At 37.7% G+C, this 17,295-nt stretch overlaps 1 protein-coding gene across 1 annotated transcript; it reads right to left on the bottom strand.

Moving 5' to 3' along the window:
* Positions 1-546: 546 nt before the first annotated feature.
* LOC101604117 (olfactory receptor 1013) lies at positions 547-1,464 on the bottom strand. Its single transcript, XM_004667739.1, has one exon. The coding sequence runs from the start codon at positions 1,462-1,464 to the stop codon at positions 547-549; it is 918 nt and encodes a 305-aa protein (XP_004667796.1).
* Positions 1,465-17,295: the final 15,831 nt, after the last annotated feature.

Below are 17,295 nucleotides of genomic sequence, written 5' to 3'. Positions count from 1 at the left end.
TCAATTTAGAGTAACATGAGACTGAATTTCAATACACTTATTGTGTGTTCAACTTTTATCTCCTTAATTATACCAATTTTCTTATCTTAGGTCATGTGAACTGTCATTGTCAAAGGTGGGAATAATGTTACTTATAAGAAGAACTGTGATGGACACACAGGGAAGCTCTGATGGCAATCTCATCAAATTCATCTTTGCCTTCTCCTTATAAAAATACCATTTTCATTTATGATAAGAAAATATTCAGAGACTTCAGCATCTTTTCTATAATTGTAGGAAATAATTCAATAGATTTTGGTTCCGTGTATATTTGTTTAAAATCTAGACTACTATGGAATGTCATTTAAACCAATATATTTTATATTCAGATCTAATTTTATACATTATCTTAATTTTTTACTTCATCTCCCGAACTGTCATGCAAGAAGGATGGAGCTACTTCAACCTACAATGCATACTGATGGAGCTCAGGGACACTTTTGCTTAAGCACAAATAGCCTCATTAAAAACTCTATGTGCTTCTCCTTAGAATAAAATGACCTAAATTTACTTCAAAAGTTTATTCAGAGCGTCTTTCACGTCCTTATTCCTCAGGCTATAGATCAAAGGATTCAACATGGGGAAAACCACTGTGTAAAATGTTGAAACAATTTTGTCTGTATCCAAAGAATAGCTGGACGGGGGACGAGAGTAGATGTAGAGAATGGAGCCATAGTACAAGGTGACAGAGACCAGGTGGGAGGAACAGGTGGAGAAGGCCTTGAGGCGGCCCTGGGTGGATCGAATCCTCAGGATGGTAGCAATGATGAAGAGGTAGGAAGCAAGGATGAACAAAATTGGGATAATGACATTGGAGGCCAAAAGAAAGAACAGCACAGACTGGGAGCCTACTTTCTTGCCACAGGCCAGCTTCACTAGGGGTGGGATATCACAGAAAAAGTCATCAATTACATTGTCACTGCAGAAGTTCAAGGCAAAAGTGTCTTTGGTAATGATAACAGAGTTAGTGAAACCGCCTACATATGAAGATCCTACAAAAAATGCACATAGCTTTAGGGGCATGGCCTGAGCATACAGCAGGGGCTTTGAGATGGCCATGTAGCGGTCATAAGCCATGACAGCCAGCAAGTAACACTCAGTGTAGTCCAGTGCAGCAGAGAAGAAGAACTGAGCCACACAGCCTGCAAAAGAGATGCTCTTGTCCTCAGAGATGCAGGTTATCATGATCTTTGGAGTATAGACAGAAGATAATCCAAGATCGAGAAAAGACAGATTTCCAATGAAGAAATACATGGGTGTGTGGAGGCGGGAGTCATTGCAGATCAACACTATGAGAGTGGTGTTTCCCATCAGTGTCAACGCATACACAATAAGGAACAACACAAACAGGATTTGCTGCATCCTGGGGTCTGTTGTGAATCCCAACAGGATGAACTCCGTCACTGTGCCATTATGCTGCTCCATGGCCAGTAGCAACGTCACTTAATAGGAGAGAAAATGAAAGTTCAGATTAACTCATTTTGCACAATAAATGAAAAATTTGCTCAAAAATAAATTTCTTAAATATAATTAGACAAAATTTTCAAGTATTTAGGATAATGTAGTTAAATACAAAGTGTGGTGTGATTAAAAGATATTGAATATGACATTATATATTAAATTATTATGTATTATATATTATATTATATATATATGATTTTATAAATCCATATAGAGAGAAGTTGCTATTTGCAAAATAAAACATAATGAATTTTTGAATAGCTATATAGTATATGTTGCAATTCCCACTACTGTATAAAAAATAGATCCCCATTGATTAATCCATTTGCCCATGTAAGTTATAAATCAGTATAAGTAGCAGATTAAGACAAAGCAATCAACATGTCCCTCTAGCAAGAGGCCTGGAGAAGCCCTCTGTTCTCTGAATGTGTGTTCAAGTATTACCACGTCAATCTAAAGCTGGACTTGATGTATCCTTGGTTCTTAGAGGGAGATTTAGCAACAAGAATATCCACTCTCTTTTGTTATGAGCACTGAGTCTTTTCAGATCTATCACCATCTCCTTAGAGAAGGTTCTCTGGATAGCCATGATAGATAGCATCACTCATTTAACCCACCACTTCCTCTGTAATGCTTCGTAGGCCCTGGTGGGTGTGTTGGACATGACTTGTCCATTGTTAAGCACTTGGCTTTCTCTTCTTACTGTTTTGATTAGCCTTGGGTCTCTCCAGTATTCATCACCATCTGTAAAAGGCAGACCCTCTACAAGAGTGAGAGCAACATTGTTATAAGTGAATAACATATACATTTAAAAGGCTTTTTGATCGACCTACTATCTTCATTTAGCCCAAGAACAATGGAAGTGCCCTTCTAGGCTCTGTGATCTTCCAAGACATAGGCTTTTGACTTGGCTCTCAGTACCAGTCCTGAATTCTTTTCCACTGAGCAGGCCTCATCTCCAGTCAGAAAGAAGCAGAAAATAAGATATTGCCAAAATCTCAACACTAAAAGAGACTCACTCTTAGGGCTCAAAGAACATTATGGAAGAGGGGACAGATAGAGTGTAAAGCCACAGGGTGAAAGGGGTATTGTGAGGCCTTTTCCTCCCCATAGGAACTGACTGATGCATTCTTGACCAAGCAGTACTTACTGATATGCACACTGAAGAGGACGCTTAGTAAAATAGAAATGGTGGGGAGGGGTCAAAGCAGGTTACCTTGATGGAAATAAGACAAGTTTGCAACATGCTGATATGTTAAAGTGCCTAATAAAAATTATAAAAAAGGAAAAAAGATCCTCTCTTGTGTTTCCTCAACAAATTAAACAGTTTCTAAGACATAATGAAGAAATCACATTAACTAATGTGACAATTTTGCTAGCATAATTTACTGGCCAGAAGCAACTTTTCATATTTCCATGATTTATCATTATACATTTATTACACAACACTGTATTTTAAAAACTGACATAATATTGAACTTTTAAAATTATCTTGTTACACAAACATGTTTATTCCCATTTTCCAATCATTTTATCTGAGCCTTAAAGATGCAGCATTATTCAAGGTCACACATACAAGGTGAACTGAGCCGTAATTCAAAATTTCTTCTCCCAGACCACACCATTGGTGATCAAAGCTGAATATTAATAACTCTGTTCTAGACATACTACTAGGCACTAAAGACAAAAGAGAATTAGGACATGGGCCATTAAGTTGAAAGTATATATGTTGAGTCAGATACATCAAATCTTTGTAAACCAGTGCATAATAAAGCATGATAAAAAAAAAATCACATGCCCAAAATGATTATGGGAGGAAGGTCAAATTAGAGACTCAGGTAAGAGCAGAGAGGAAAATATTACACATGCAACCACAGGTTTTATACAAAACATAGAAGCACATTCTCAACGTGAAGAATGAACACACAGTTGCCAATTATAAAGGGGGGCAGGGCTAAGGAAAGGTCCAGAAGCACAGAAAATCAAAAGGAAGGGGGAGTGTCTGTCAGAAATGTGGCTATCTGCCTTGGGTAGAATGTGTTTGAAGCACTAATGAGGTTATATAAGATCACAGCTAAGTATTTATATCTGTCTTAGAATATTCTTAGAGAATGTACAAATCATAATGCTCAAACTAATTCAGATCAAGTGTGGTGATATGCACCTGTAATCCCCACATTCAAGAGACTGAGGTAGGAGCATCATGAATTTGAGGCCAGCCTGGGATACCTAATAACCCATTGTCTCAAAATAAAAAAATGAGATTTCCTATCTTAGGACACTTTTAACATATAACAGACTCTGGTAATCCTCAGACTATGCCTCTCAGGTATAGTTAATTCCAAGATATAAACCCCAGCCTGCCTGCATGCATGAGAACACATTCCATATGCAAGCGCTCAATGTAAAGATGGTATTCCAGCTACCACATTTTCTAGTCCTCATGCACTGGACAGCTTTATTTTCTGTGGTCTAAATCACTCCAACACCAGGTATATCACCACCAGAGATTTCTCCTAGAGCCCAAGGCCCATGGCAATGAGTCAAACTTGCTCATGTCACCTTCCCAGCCTAGCCCATTCCTTCTCAGAAACTTTTGAGTTCCTTACATAATGATGCCCTATTTTCTCCAGCATGGTACTGCATTGCATGATGTTTTGTTGGGAGGAACTATATATAATAAACTTATCTTTGAAAATCAATTATCGTGGTGTTTGTTATAGGTTGAAGTTGTGTTTTCAAAAAGATGTACTTTTCTAGAAAAATCTCAGTAGAAATGATAGCAACCTGTCAACTATAGTAAACTGCTGTTTCCTAAAATGCTGATTGTATATTCCTCCTTTCTAGTAAAAAATAGGTTCAGAAAATTCAATTTTTCATGATTTATTTTGAACCTGAATATAGACACACTAAGTTTTTTTTAAATATTCACAACAGCTTATATCCATGTCGGGTGGTTCTTAGCAGATGCTAGTTTATTTGAGGGGTGAATTATATACTTTGGGATTTTGTTCATTATTTTAATATAGATTGGCCTTTGTCACTGCAAGTATAAAATTACATTGAAGCTATCATTTTTTCTTCTAGAAATTTCTCATACTGTTTTGCAAAGGGGGGTTATTTTTAAAAGGCTGTAGGTCCTTGCATTTAAAAGAATGCAAGTGGTTGTTGAATCTTATGGGAGTAAAATAAAATTTCTGTAACACTAACAATATGTACGTAATACAACTTACCAGAACTGTATCAAACACCTCATTGCAGTATCCCAAGGCCAAGTCATCAACTTCCAGGCTCTTTATAACAGTTACTTGATCCCAAGGTATTTACACTCACAGAATTCCTCATGGTTTTGTAGCTTAGGGAAATTACAAACAATACAATTAGTCAAAACTGTGCACTAATGAAGTTGTTTTAATTATATTTCATAAGATTCAGGAAGATTCAGTTTAGGGAATGTGATTCCTCACTGATGGATGTATTCAGTTATAATTTCTTCACCTTTTTTACTATTTTACAGAATTCAAATAAATGCATGCAATTAGATACATAAATAATTATAAATTTATGCAGTTGTATACATACATAATTATATCCACTCAAATAATGATAAGTACATATATTTGTGGATGCCTATAAAATGGTACACATTTCCAACTCCTTTATGTCATTGATAAATGGCCACCTTTCCCATCCAGCTCAATGATCCAAGAGTCACCTGTGTGGTATGTGCCAGTGAGCTTTGACAATAATAGATGAACTGAAATTGAAAAGATAGAAAATTTTATAAAGATTAATGTTATAATCTCTCTCTCTCTCTCTCTCTCCCTATTTCCCCTGACAACATTCTTTTCCCATCTCTTTTCAGACCTAGATATGGTCAGACTCTGGGAAAATAAAACTAGTTTAGTTTTGCACTATTATTCCTATACTTTGTTCACAATTTTGTGCATATGCCCATCATTAAATTCTCAACTTTTCCAGTGCAAAGAGTCCTAATTTATTTCCAGAAAAGATTGTGATGGATATAGCAATTTATATTAGAAGTCACCATCAAATCATATCTTCAATAATCTTCAATCTATGTTTCTGGGAACAGTTAGGTCATGTATTTCATGATTGTGCAAATATGTCTGCTATTGGTGAAATGTCTCACAAGTAATTTGCATGTGGTGACATCAGTGATGTCATGACATGAAATACAAGTGGAGGCCAGCACACTTAAAGGTCAATGGGTATGACATTGATAATGATTATAATACTAATTGTGAAAGGCAGACATCTTTGACTTTGGAAGTATAAATATCTTACATCAAAAAGTATTTGGAAAAGCCCAAATGCAGCTTCTAAAGACTCCACTAGGGAGCACCTCAGGTGCTCCAGCACTCAATTCCTCACTTTGCATCGCCTCAACAAAATTAAATAAAACTTATCTTCCACAGCCATTGTTTGATCACAACTTTCTTTTATTCTCTAATCCATGTTTCCTTTTATATTTTCTTTTCTCTAGTGAATGTCTTGGCATTTACCTTTCTCAATAATCTGCTATTAAAAGGAGCATTAGTTTATTAAATATTTTCATGATTTGAAACGTGGACACTTCACTAATAAGACTTTTTATATTGCCTCCATGCATCCCTGCCTTACCATTTGTAGGAGAATTCACATTCTCTAAACACAGAGATGGTTTCAAACACATGCTATGCATACACTGCTACTCTATCCCTTAGGTTCAGGTACATTCTAAGAATTCCTGATTCTTCCTGATGAGCAATTTTAGGCACAAACACTATGAATGAAGACTATCAAGCACAGGATGACTAGTGATATTCACTCTGACATTACATACTTTCATGAGGTAAAACTGATCAAGAACAGGATAGGACTGAACAAATTAATTCTGGCCAGTCTGTTTATGAATCTTCAGGAAAGGACACTGCACAAATGTTGATGATCCATTACAAATGACAATGCAAATGGTCAACTACAGAGAAAATGACAAGTAGCCAGGTTTACAAGCTGTTCAGTCAAAGGAAACTGGAAAGACACATCATCGTTGCTCAAATTGCTGAATTTAAGTACTCACGCCCATTATGGATAATAGGAAAAATAGCTAGCCAATCACAAAATTTGTATTTTCCTTTCTTCATCTTGAGATCTTCTTCTGGACAATTTGAAATTGAAAAATCTCATCTCATTAAACTGATACTACTGTCCTGAGTTTCATTCCCTAAAATATTCTTTCCTCATGTCCACAAACATGATTTTTATACTGTGAGCCAGTTCTAAATACATAAATACCAAATCAGAATAAATCTTAGATCTATGTCATGATCTAAAACATTTCTACTCAAAATGTGATTTGAAGACTTAAGACAATGGTATTGTATACATGTAAGTAGGAAAACACTTTACTGGGAGTGGAAAAACCTAAGTGAGGTCAGGGGAAGAGCTTGAGTAAAGGAAGCGTGGTGGGGGGCTAATCAAAGTGTAAAAGGGCCGGGCGTGGTGGCGCACGCCTTTAATCCCAGCACTGGGGAGGCAGAGGTAGGAGGATTGCCATGAGTTCAAGACCACCCTGAGATGACAGAGTTAATTCCAGGTCAGCATGGACCAGAGTGAGACCCTACCTCAAAAAAAAAAAAAAAAAAATGTAAAAGGGTAGGAGCAAGTCAAATGGAAACCTTTTTTTTTTTTTTTTTTGGACAATGGCACACACTGGAGTCATAGATTGTTACTAAAATTTTGCAGTGCCAGGGATGGGATACTTTCTAGTGAGTCATTAGCCAGGAAAGTCACTGATACCCTCAAAACATTACAAGCCATTACTGAGGCTCTTGTTTATCCACCAGGAATAGGTGGTAAGACCCTATTGCTCCAGTCTCCACACACCAGGGCTACAAGATCTCTGTGAAACCAAGCTGGAGCTGATCTGAAAACCTCCTCCATGTTGACCAGCTGGAAAGTGCTATGCTGCATGCAGCTCCATGGGAGAGAGCAAAGTCATCGTTGGAGATAGAAAACAGTGGACATTGCAAGCCTAAATTTGGCCAGCCAGGACAAATAAGCCAATGGGTGCAATAGTGGCATGTCTGTTATGGGGGAAACAAACTGCTCTCTAATTGAACTGGAGGCCCCCACTCCACAGGAGAGAACACATACCTGATTCTGAAAACCTATGATGAGGGAAGTCATGAGCCCTAAGGGTGTAATGTCTGCTGGTACTGAATCAAAGCATATATTATGCTCACCAAACTGCCCAGTAAGCACCTCTCTTAATGTTCATACCCTTATATTAATGCTACTCTTGCTTTTTGTTAGAGAAGCTTCTCTTTTCAGATGGCAGTCACCTCTGGGATGACTCAAAAGACACCATAGTGCTGAGAAGTGACAGAGGAGTGCTCAACACCAAAACATCTCTATCACATCTTTCAAGACTCAGGGTGCATTGCAGAAGAGGTTACAGGAAGAATGTAAAGGGCAAAGGAAGGGTAGGACTCCTTACAATGCACTGTTCCACATACAAAATGGCCTGGATATCCATGACCTTGCAGTGGCTGTCATGACCTACACATGAACATCATAAGAGGAGGAAAAGATGATGATATAAAAATAGACACTGAGGGAGGGTATGATGGAGAGTACAGCTATGAAGGAAAAAGTAAAGGGTAAGAAAATTAGCATTGTTTATTATCTGTAATTATGGAAATTGTAAATAATAAAAATAAATAAATATTTTTTTAAATTTAAACAGTGAAAATCATGGTTGGGGTGATGGCTCAGTGGGCAAGTTCTTACCACACAACTGTGAGAACCTGAGTTCTCAACCCCCACGTAAATGTCAAATGGGCATGGTGACCTTCTAGAAATCAGCACTTGAGTCATGGAGACAGGGGTGCCCAGGGACTTCTCATCCAGTTAGACAAAATTAGTGAGGCATCAAGAAAGCCATCACCTGCCTCAATAAATAAGGTGGAGAACAATGAAAAGGGACACCTGTGTAAACCTGTGTGCCCACACATGTGCAAACATTAAAACACAAACATGTAATCTACATGCACCTATCCATGCAAAGAAGTGAAAATCATGAGTAGTATCAAGTGGAAGGAGGTACACAAAGGAAGACTTGCAGGCTTCTGTGCTGATGATTAGTCTATATTTTATGGGCAGAAAAATTGGATCTTGTGGCCCAATTCATAGAAAAGAGATTTTAGTTGTTAGGATCCCTCAAGAAGCAAACACTAGGTGGGATTAAGTAGACACATGTGTTATTAAACAAAATACCTATATCCTGGCAATAGAAAAAGGGGCTTGCTTTCCCTTTAAACTATGTTTGCAATAGCTATAAATTAGCTTAGTTCAATGGGTTATATGATATTGCATTTTTATATTAGTGCATCAGGTACAAATGTGATAATCCCTTGCTAGCAAAGCAGTTCTTGGTTGATATCCATATACTTCATTCTTTAGGAACCTCCAAATCCATGAGACATGGCTGCAGATGTCTGCCCCACATATATTTGATAACCAAATAAATTGTTTCATACGTATGGATAATACCCTGCATCATGCCTTTGTTAGTTGTACAATGTGATGTAGTTTCTCTGATATCATCACTAGCCTACCCAGCCTCAGAGGAGCTTATAAAGATATCTGCTCATGATTCTCCCAACAATGTACATTTGAATTTTAGAAAACTAATTCTCTTTGGAGTCCTAGAATGAGCAAGGTAATAGATGAGATAGTAAAGAATAGTAGAACCAATTACATATCATCAATTACAACATCTGCCATTTATCTTTTCAGAAATATTCTTCAGCAGTATGCCAAATTGGTCTGATGTTTTGACTCTAACTACATTGGCTCTTTCCATTCAATATTCAGTTCAAAAACTAAAGAAAAACTGTTGCATTTTTCAAAAATTCACAGCTGTTGCATTAAATTTCATACCCCTTATTAGTGTGTTCATATCAATAAATATGTCTATATGGAAAGTATCTTAATCTTCAGATTTCATGCCAAAGAATTCATTTATTACATGTTCTCCATAATTTGCAGATCTAAATCAGTGAGACCCTGTAAAGATTACCAATCAGGGCCTGGGCTGGCGAAATTGCTTAGTGGTTAGGATGGTTGCCTGTGAAGCCTAAGGAACCATGTTCAGCTCCCCAGATCCCATGTAAACCAGACACACAAGGTGACTTATGAGCAAGGTCACACATGTGCACAAGGTAACACACATATCTAGAGTTCAGTTACAGTGGTTGGAGGCCCTGGAGCAGTAACAATTCTCTCTCTCTCTTCCCCTCACTCTTTCTCTCACTCTCATAAAAAAAAAAGAAAAAATTATTGCAGGTTCAATATCATTAAGAACTGAATCACTTAGGAGGAACCTGTGGAGAAATTAAAGGAGAATGGTAGGAAAAGAAGGAAGAAGGGGATGAAGATGAGGAAAAAATAAGGAAGAAAAAGAGAAGGAAACCAATGGGATATAAGTAAACTTCCAGATGAAGTCAAGGAGAGATGGCTACCAAAACTTCTATACTTTATTTATTTATTTATTTATTTTAAATCTTTTTGTTTAAATTTTTTTGTTACTTTTTATTTATTTATTTGAGAGCAACAGAGAGAGAAAGAGAGGCAAATATATATAGAGAGAGAGAATGGGCACATCAGGGCCTCCAGCCACTGCAAATGAACTCTAGATGCATGTGACCCCTTGTGTATCTGGCTAACATGGGACCTGGGGAATCGAGCCTTGAACTGGGGTTCTTAGGCTTCACAGGCAAGCGCTTAACCGCTAAGCCATCTCTCCAGCCCACTTTTTTTATTTTTAAATTTATTTTTATTAGATATGGACATGTTTAGTATGTGAGCACCATACGCTTGTACCATCCTTTCCCTCCTCCTTGCCCCTTTTCTGAAGAGGACATCCTCACTGGGGATGCAGGTCAACCCCATGGAGATTGTGGGTTGTGTAATACAGGGGCAGCAGTCAGTTATGGGGGAGAGGCAATGTCTCTGTGCAAAATGCCCAACATGTGGCTCTAACAATCTTTCCACCCCCTATTCTTCAAAATTCCCTGAGCCATGTTGGGTACATTTAAGGCTACTTCAGTGATGGGCTCTTAGCAGCCTCTGGATCTCCAGTTTGGTAGGTGTTGAGAGTGCTCAGTATTTGTCTCCTTAACTCATGTGCTGATATCAGATTCCCTAAGAAAACAGCACACTTGCCCCTTTCCCCAATTCCTCAGTGGTTTCCACTGGGGGCAGGGTGGAGTGCACTGGGTCATTTATCTCCTCAGGTCCAGCTCCTATCTGATAAAGACAAGCAGATTCTCCAATAAAGAGTGAAGTCAGCACATTAAATGGGATAACCATTATTAATTTAGAGAGAATTTAAAGTGTGTAGACCCTATTATGATCCAAGATTAGTGGGAGTTTGGCAATGGAAAGGAGAATCATTATTTGAATATGATTCTGACTGGTTTTCCAGTTCTAGATATGGGTTCTTTTCCACTGAGCATATCTGTTAGCCAATCCAAGAGCAGTTAGTTACCCATTATGGCTGTGTGCCACTATTGCACTTGTGTGAGCATCACATCAGGTTGTTTGCTTCTGAGTTGCTTTGACTTTGAGTTGCTCAGACAGATGTTGGCCTCATTCCCCCAGCAGCTCACGTAGCACCTTCTAGCAGTAGATGGGATAATGGGAACTGGTTCTCTTCTGGACTCCAACCTGGTCTCTCCATTGTCTGTGCTGACAGCATATGGTGTCTTCAGCAATAGGGTCTTACCATTAATTTCTGGTGGGTAATCAAGTGCTCAAAATGCTATTCAAGTATGTCAGCAACTTGGGCTGATCCAGGTTAGGAAATGCAGATGAGTGAGAACATGTGACACTTGCCTTTCTGTGATTGTGTGAGTTTACTTAGAATGATCGGTTCCAAGTTCAACAATTTCCCTACAAATTTCATTGTGTTATTTTTTCTTAATGCTGAGTAGAATTTCATTGTGTAATTATACCACATTTTATTATACATTTATCCTATGATGAGCTCCTGGGTTCACTCCAGTTCTTGGCTATTATGCATTGAGCAGCTATAAACACGGTTGAGCAAATATCTCTGAACTGAGATGTGGAGCCCTTTGGGTAAATGCCCACAGTCTGTTGGTATCTCTATATTCATGTTTTTCAGGGGTCTTCATATTAATTTCCACATTGGTTGTACCAGCTTACATTCCCACAAACAGTGAATGAGTGTTCCTATTTCTCCACATCCTAACCAACATTTGTTTTTGTTTGAATTTTTAATGTTTTCTCTTCTTACTGGGATAAAGTGGAATCCCATAGTTGTGTAAATATTTATTTCCCTAATAGTTAGGGATATTGAACATTTTCTTAAGTGTGTGTTAGCCATTTGTAATTTTTCCTCTGAGAACTACCTACTTAGTTCTCTCCCCCACTTTTGGAGTGGGTTGTTTGAGTTTTTATTGTTTAGTTTTTTAAGTTCTTTGTAGATTCTAGATATTAGGCTTCTGTCAGTGGTATAGCTGGCAAAGATTTTCACCCATTCAGTGTATAATCTATTTGTTCTGTTTAAGGTATGCTTGTCTGTACAAAAGCTCTTTGGCTTCATGAGATCCCATTGGTTGAATGCTTGTTTAATTTACTGGGCTACTGGGGTTTGGTTCAGGAAGTCTTTTACCAGAACAATATTACTGAGAGTGCCTCCTATTTTTTTTAATTTATTAATTAGTTTTGTGCTCAGCATATAGTCAATTTGGTACCATTGTTAGGCTCATCCATGACCTACCCCTCTCCCCCTGGTCCCTCCTTGTTGAGGTATATGGGTCATGCATTCTGGAGTTAGCCTACAGTTATGGGTAGGATAAATGTCTCTGCATATCATGACCCAACATGTGGCTCTGACATTCTTTCTGCCCCCTCTTCCGCAAAATTTCCCTGAGCCATGTTGGGTTCATTTTTGGTCTGCTTCAGTGATGAGGTGTTGGGGGCCTCTGGGTCTCTGGCTCTGATTTGGTAGGAGTTGACTTTTCTCTGTGTTGATCTCCTTCACCCTTGTGCTGGTACCTGGTTCACTAAGAAAACAGCACCCTTGCTTGTTTCACCAATTTTTCTTAGTTTCAGCCAGGGCCCTTGTTCGGTATGATGGGGTGGATCTCTCCTTAGGATCTATGTCTATCTGAAAAAGAGAAGCAGATTCTCCAACGGCGAGTAAAGTTAGCACCCAACATATGAGATAGCCCTTACTTTTTTATAGAGAAGTTAATAGGTGTTGGCCCTCTTGTGGCCCATGATTGGTGGTAGCTTGATAGTGGAGAGTGGACTTATGTTTGGATATGATTCAGACTTGTATCCCAGTTCCAGCTATGGGTCCCATACCAGAGACGGGATCAGTTAGCCAAATTCAGAGCAGCTGGTTTCCCACCATGGCTTTGCAACACTATTGCACTTGTATGAGCATCACAACAGGCTATTAGCTGTGGCAATCCACCTTTATATATTTTCAGGATATGAGTTCAAGTAGACAGGTGTAGATCCAGCCACAGAAGTAATCCTAGGTATTGAGTATGCTTGCTAAGCAAGTATTCTAATGGACTAGGTGGAACAATTTATTGGCACATTATAAACTCAACTGAGAAATATACACATTCAATAAAAACCAGCACAAAGTATGCAATTGTGGGGGTTAAAATAAAAACAAAATCCCTAAGGGTGTGTGTTATTATACACCCTTAATTTTGTCAACCTGGAGGTAGAGAATTCTGTTCTGAATTGGGTTCCAGGTAAGCCTGGATGTGAATGACCCTGCCACCAGTAATGACAGAAGCAAAAGACAAAGGTCCTATAAATATAAAAGCATCAAAGACAACATTCAACCCCCAAATACATCTTATTTGAAAATGTTAAAGCCATCCAAGAATATATAACCCATAACCTGCCCTGACCATGGAAAGAGAGATTAGCTCTTCCAATGCAGGCCTATGTACGTGTTTTTGTTTGTATTTTGTCAGTTGACCTCCTTACCTTTTGCTTTGGCTTCCAGGGTCACAAATGCTGAGTGCCCACCTCAGTCCCTCCATGTTTTGCTCTGGAGCTGGAGTTCCGATCAGTCCTGCTGGCTGCCACAGGGGGCTGAATGCAGGAGGCTCAAAGTTCTGATGGTTGGGGGATGGGAGTGTGCTGAAAACCTGTAGTTACTCATGCAATTCCACATGTGTACTTTCAGTAACTCCTTAGCTGATCTCAGCTGCCTTTATTTCAGATTTCTTAACTTTGCAAGAAGGCTGATGAAGTTGAAAAATCCCTTTTTTGGTATCTGCTATTGCTGCTGCTTGATGCGCCTAGCGGGCTGTACTGGGTGGGTGCATGGATCATGCAAATCAGTGAGCTACAAGCACCTCACTGGAATTCTGGCCATTTTCCTCCTTTCTGGTGGATCTTGGTCTCTCCTGCTTTTCCTCTGTGTCTAAGAATAAACTGTCCTCATTCACTTTTCAGAAGAAGAGTGAATTTTGCTGTAGTTGTGCTTAAATCTCTCCCTAGGCTGTTTTGGCATAGCTCCTAGGCCACCATCTTACCTGGAAGTCTGAAGTAGAGGTTTTAAAAGTGTCCTAATGATTCTTCAAATTTCATTGATATCTGTTTTGATCTGTCATTTTTCATTTGTGATTTTCTTAATTTGAGACTCTCTGTTTTTTTGTTTGTTTGTTTGTTTTTGCTTGATCAAATTGGCAAGAGTTTGTCAATCTTCTTTTTTTCAAAGAATTGGGTCTTCATTTCATTATTTTTTTAAAAATTGCTTTCTTGGTTTCCAATTCATTAATTTATGTTCTAACCTGGGCTATTTATTTCCAACTGGAGCTCTTTGAGTTGGATTCTTCTTGTTTTTGTTTTGTTTTCAAGTGCCTTTAGGTGGACAGTCAGGTTATTAATTTGGGAGCTCTCTGTCTTTGTAATGAAGGCATTTAGGGCTATGAATTTTCCCCTAAGGACTGCCTTGTTTGTGTCCTGTAAGTTTTGGTAGGTTATTTCTTTCATTATCATTCAATTCTAAGAATTTAAAAATTTCACTTTTGATTTCTTCCCAGACCACTAGTTGAGAAAAAGTGTGTTGTTTAGTCTCCAGGAGCTGGTGGAGATCTTGATGTGTCTCTTGGTTTTAATTTCTAGCTTTAAAGCATAGTGATCTGATATGATGCAGGAAGATACTTCAATTCTCCTGACTTTATGGAGGCACCCTTATGGCCTATTATATGGTCAATCTTGGAGAAGGTTCTATAGGTTGCTGGGAAGAATGTGTATTCTGTATAATTGGGGTGGAAAGTGCTGTAGATATTGATATGGATTAGGTCTAGTTGATCTATGATGTTGAGCTCTATTATTTCCCTATTGGTTTTCTGCTTAGATAATTTGTCTATTGATGATAGTGTAGTATTGAAGTCTCTAACTATGGTGGTGTTGGTGTTTATTTATATTTTCTTATTAAGCAGATTTTGTTTTATACACTGTGGTGAACCTGTGTTTGGCACATATTTATTTATGATTGTGATATGCTCATGTTGGATCATTCTCTTGGTGAATAAGAAATATACTTCTATGTTCTTTTTAATTACTTTTGGTGTAAAGTCTATTTTATCAGATATTAATATAGCAACAACCACTTGCTCTTTATTTCCATTGGCTTGGAACATCATTTTCCAAACTTTCACCCTGAGAAGTTGTCTATTGTTAAGATAAGGTGGGCTTCTTGAAGACAGCAGATAGAAGGGACCAGTGTTTTTGATTCACTATGATAACCTGTGTATTTTGATGGTAGAGTTAAAAGTGTTAATATTTATGGTTATTACTGAGAGGTTTGAATTAATTCCTGCCATGATGAGGTGTGTTTTTTTTTTTTTTTTTTTTTTTTTTTGTAATGTGATTTGGTACTCTCTTGTGTTTTGTGCTATTTTGAGCTTGGTCTATCTTGTTGGCTCTTGAGATTGGTTGTTTGACTCTTACATGTGACCTATTCCCTAACGTAGTCTCTGTAAGTTTGCCTTTGTATTCGTATAATCATACAATTGCCTTTTTTATGGACAGTTTTCCTTTCATCATGTATTAGGAGGGATTCTTTTGCTGGATAGAATAGCTTGGGTTGGATGCCACTGCTTTTTAGACTTTGAAGTGTTGCATTCCATGCTCTTCTGGCTTTCAGCGTTTCCATTGAGAAATCTGATGTTATTCTGATGGAATTGCCTTTGTATCTTGTAAGTTGTTTCTCTCTTTCTGCTTTTAATATTCTCTCTTTGTTTTCATTGTTAAGAGTTTTAACTATGATGTGCCTTGGAGAGTTTCTTCTTTGGTCATGTCTGTTTGGTGTTCTGTGGGCTTCTTGGATCGGCATGGGCCTCTCTTTTAAGAAATGCAAAATTTTTTCTTCAATAATTTTGTTGAATATGTTCTCTATGCCTTTGGTCTGGATTTCCTCTCCTTCTGGTATACCCATGAGCTTTATGTTTGGTCATTTTAGAGTATCCCACAGTTCCTTTGTACTATGTTCACTTAATTTTTTGAACTTAGCAAAATTTTTAGCCCCCTGGTCAATTTCTTTTGTCTTGTTTTCCAGGTCAAAGTTTCTGTCTTCCACATGAGGGAATCTGTTAGTGAGGAGCTCTAGAGAAGTTTTTTATGATTTCTATTTGATTTATGTTTTCTATTGTACTATTTTGCAACATGTCCATCTTTTTTTAAGTATGATTTCAATTTGAGTTCTGATTTTCTTGATGCTTCTTGGAATTCATTCTTGAATTTGATCAAGTCTTCATTAAGCTTAATCAACTGGTTGTTGAGATCTTCTATTTCTTGACTTCCTTTAATTTATTCACATCTCTTTGGAGGGTTCTAACATTTTCTTCATTCAAGCTAAGCCTATTGTCAAAAGCTGAATGATCTAGGAGATGATTCTGCTCAATTACATTGATACAATTGTTGGTTCTTTAATGGTTTGCTCCCAGTTCAGCATTTTTTTTTAATCAGGGTGTCATTGGTTGTTATGTTTTCATTTGGGGGATGAATTTCGTTATTTCTCTATGATTTAATTAGAGGATTCTATTGTAGGACTAGTCATCCTTAGAGTAGAATAACATAACAATTCCAGTACTGATAATATCTGAGGGCTGTTAGGAAGTGTAAACCTGATGGTACAAGAAGAATGAGTTATTATAGGCACTGAAGAGAGTACTTTGAAAGAGGCTGCCATGTCAGGAATACAGTAATGCATTCAGGAGCCTTGGGGAAACTATATTCCTTCACTCTTCTTCCAGATCTTACAAATCCCTAGACAAACTCTTCAGGTTGATAAACAGTAAAAGAACAACTGATATGACTCATGCAACTCAGCATATTGGAGCATAGAGATTAAAGAAAAAAATCAGAATGTGGTTAAAAGGAGAAATGATAAATAACAAACACATAGCAAAGATATCAACATGGAAGGACATACATGATTTGATAGCATAGATGTACAGATGTAAAAAATAAAACTACAGCTGGGTGTGGTGGTGCATGCCTTTAATCCCAGCATTTGAAAAGCAGAGTTAAGAGGATCACCATGAGTTTAAGACAACCCTGAAACTACATACTGAATTCCAGGTTAGCAACCAGAGTGAGACCCTACCTTGAAATAAACAAAATAAATAAATAAATCACATAATTGTATACGTATATATTTTGTTATTCTTCCACACAAGTCATCAGAGAATGAGAATAAAAAGTATATATGTCCTTTTT

The sequence above is a fragment of the Jaculus jaculus genome, chromosome 1 (genome assembly GCF_020740685.1).
Source record: "Jaculus jaculus isolate mJacJac1 chromosome 1, mJacJac1.mat.Y.cur, whole genome shotgun sequence".
Classification (NCBI taxonomy): Eukaryota; Metazoa; Chordata; class Mammalia; order Rodentia; family Dipodidae; genus Jaculus; species Jaculus jaculus.
The sequence above is the reverse complement of the archived record's forward strand: the minus strand, read 5'-3'. Positions and strand labels throughout refer to the sequence as shown.

What these genes read in the sequence shown, in the direction of transcription:
- LOC101604117 (XM_004667739.1), bottom strand. Translation starts at nt 1,464, where the DNA reads ATGGAGCAGCATAATGGCACAGTGACGGAGTTCATCCTGTTGGGATTC.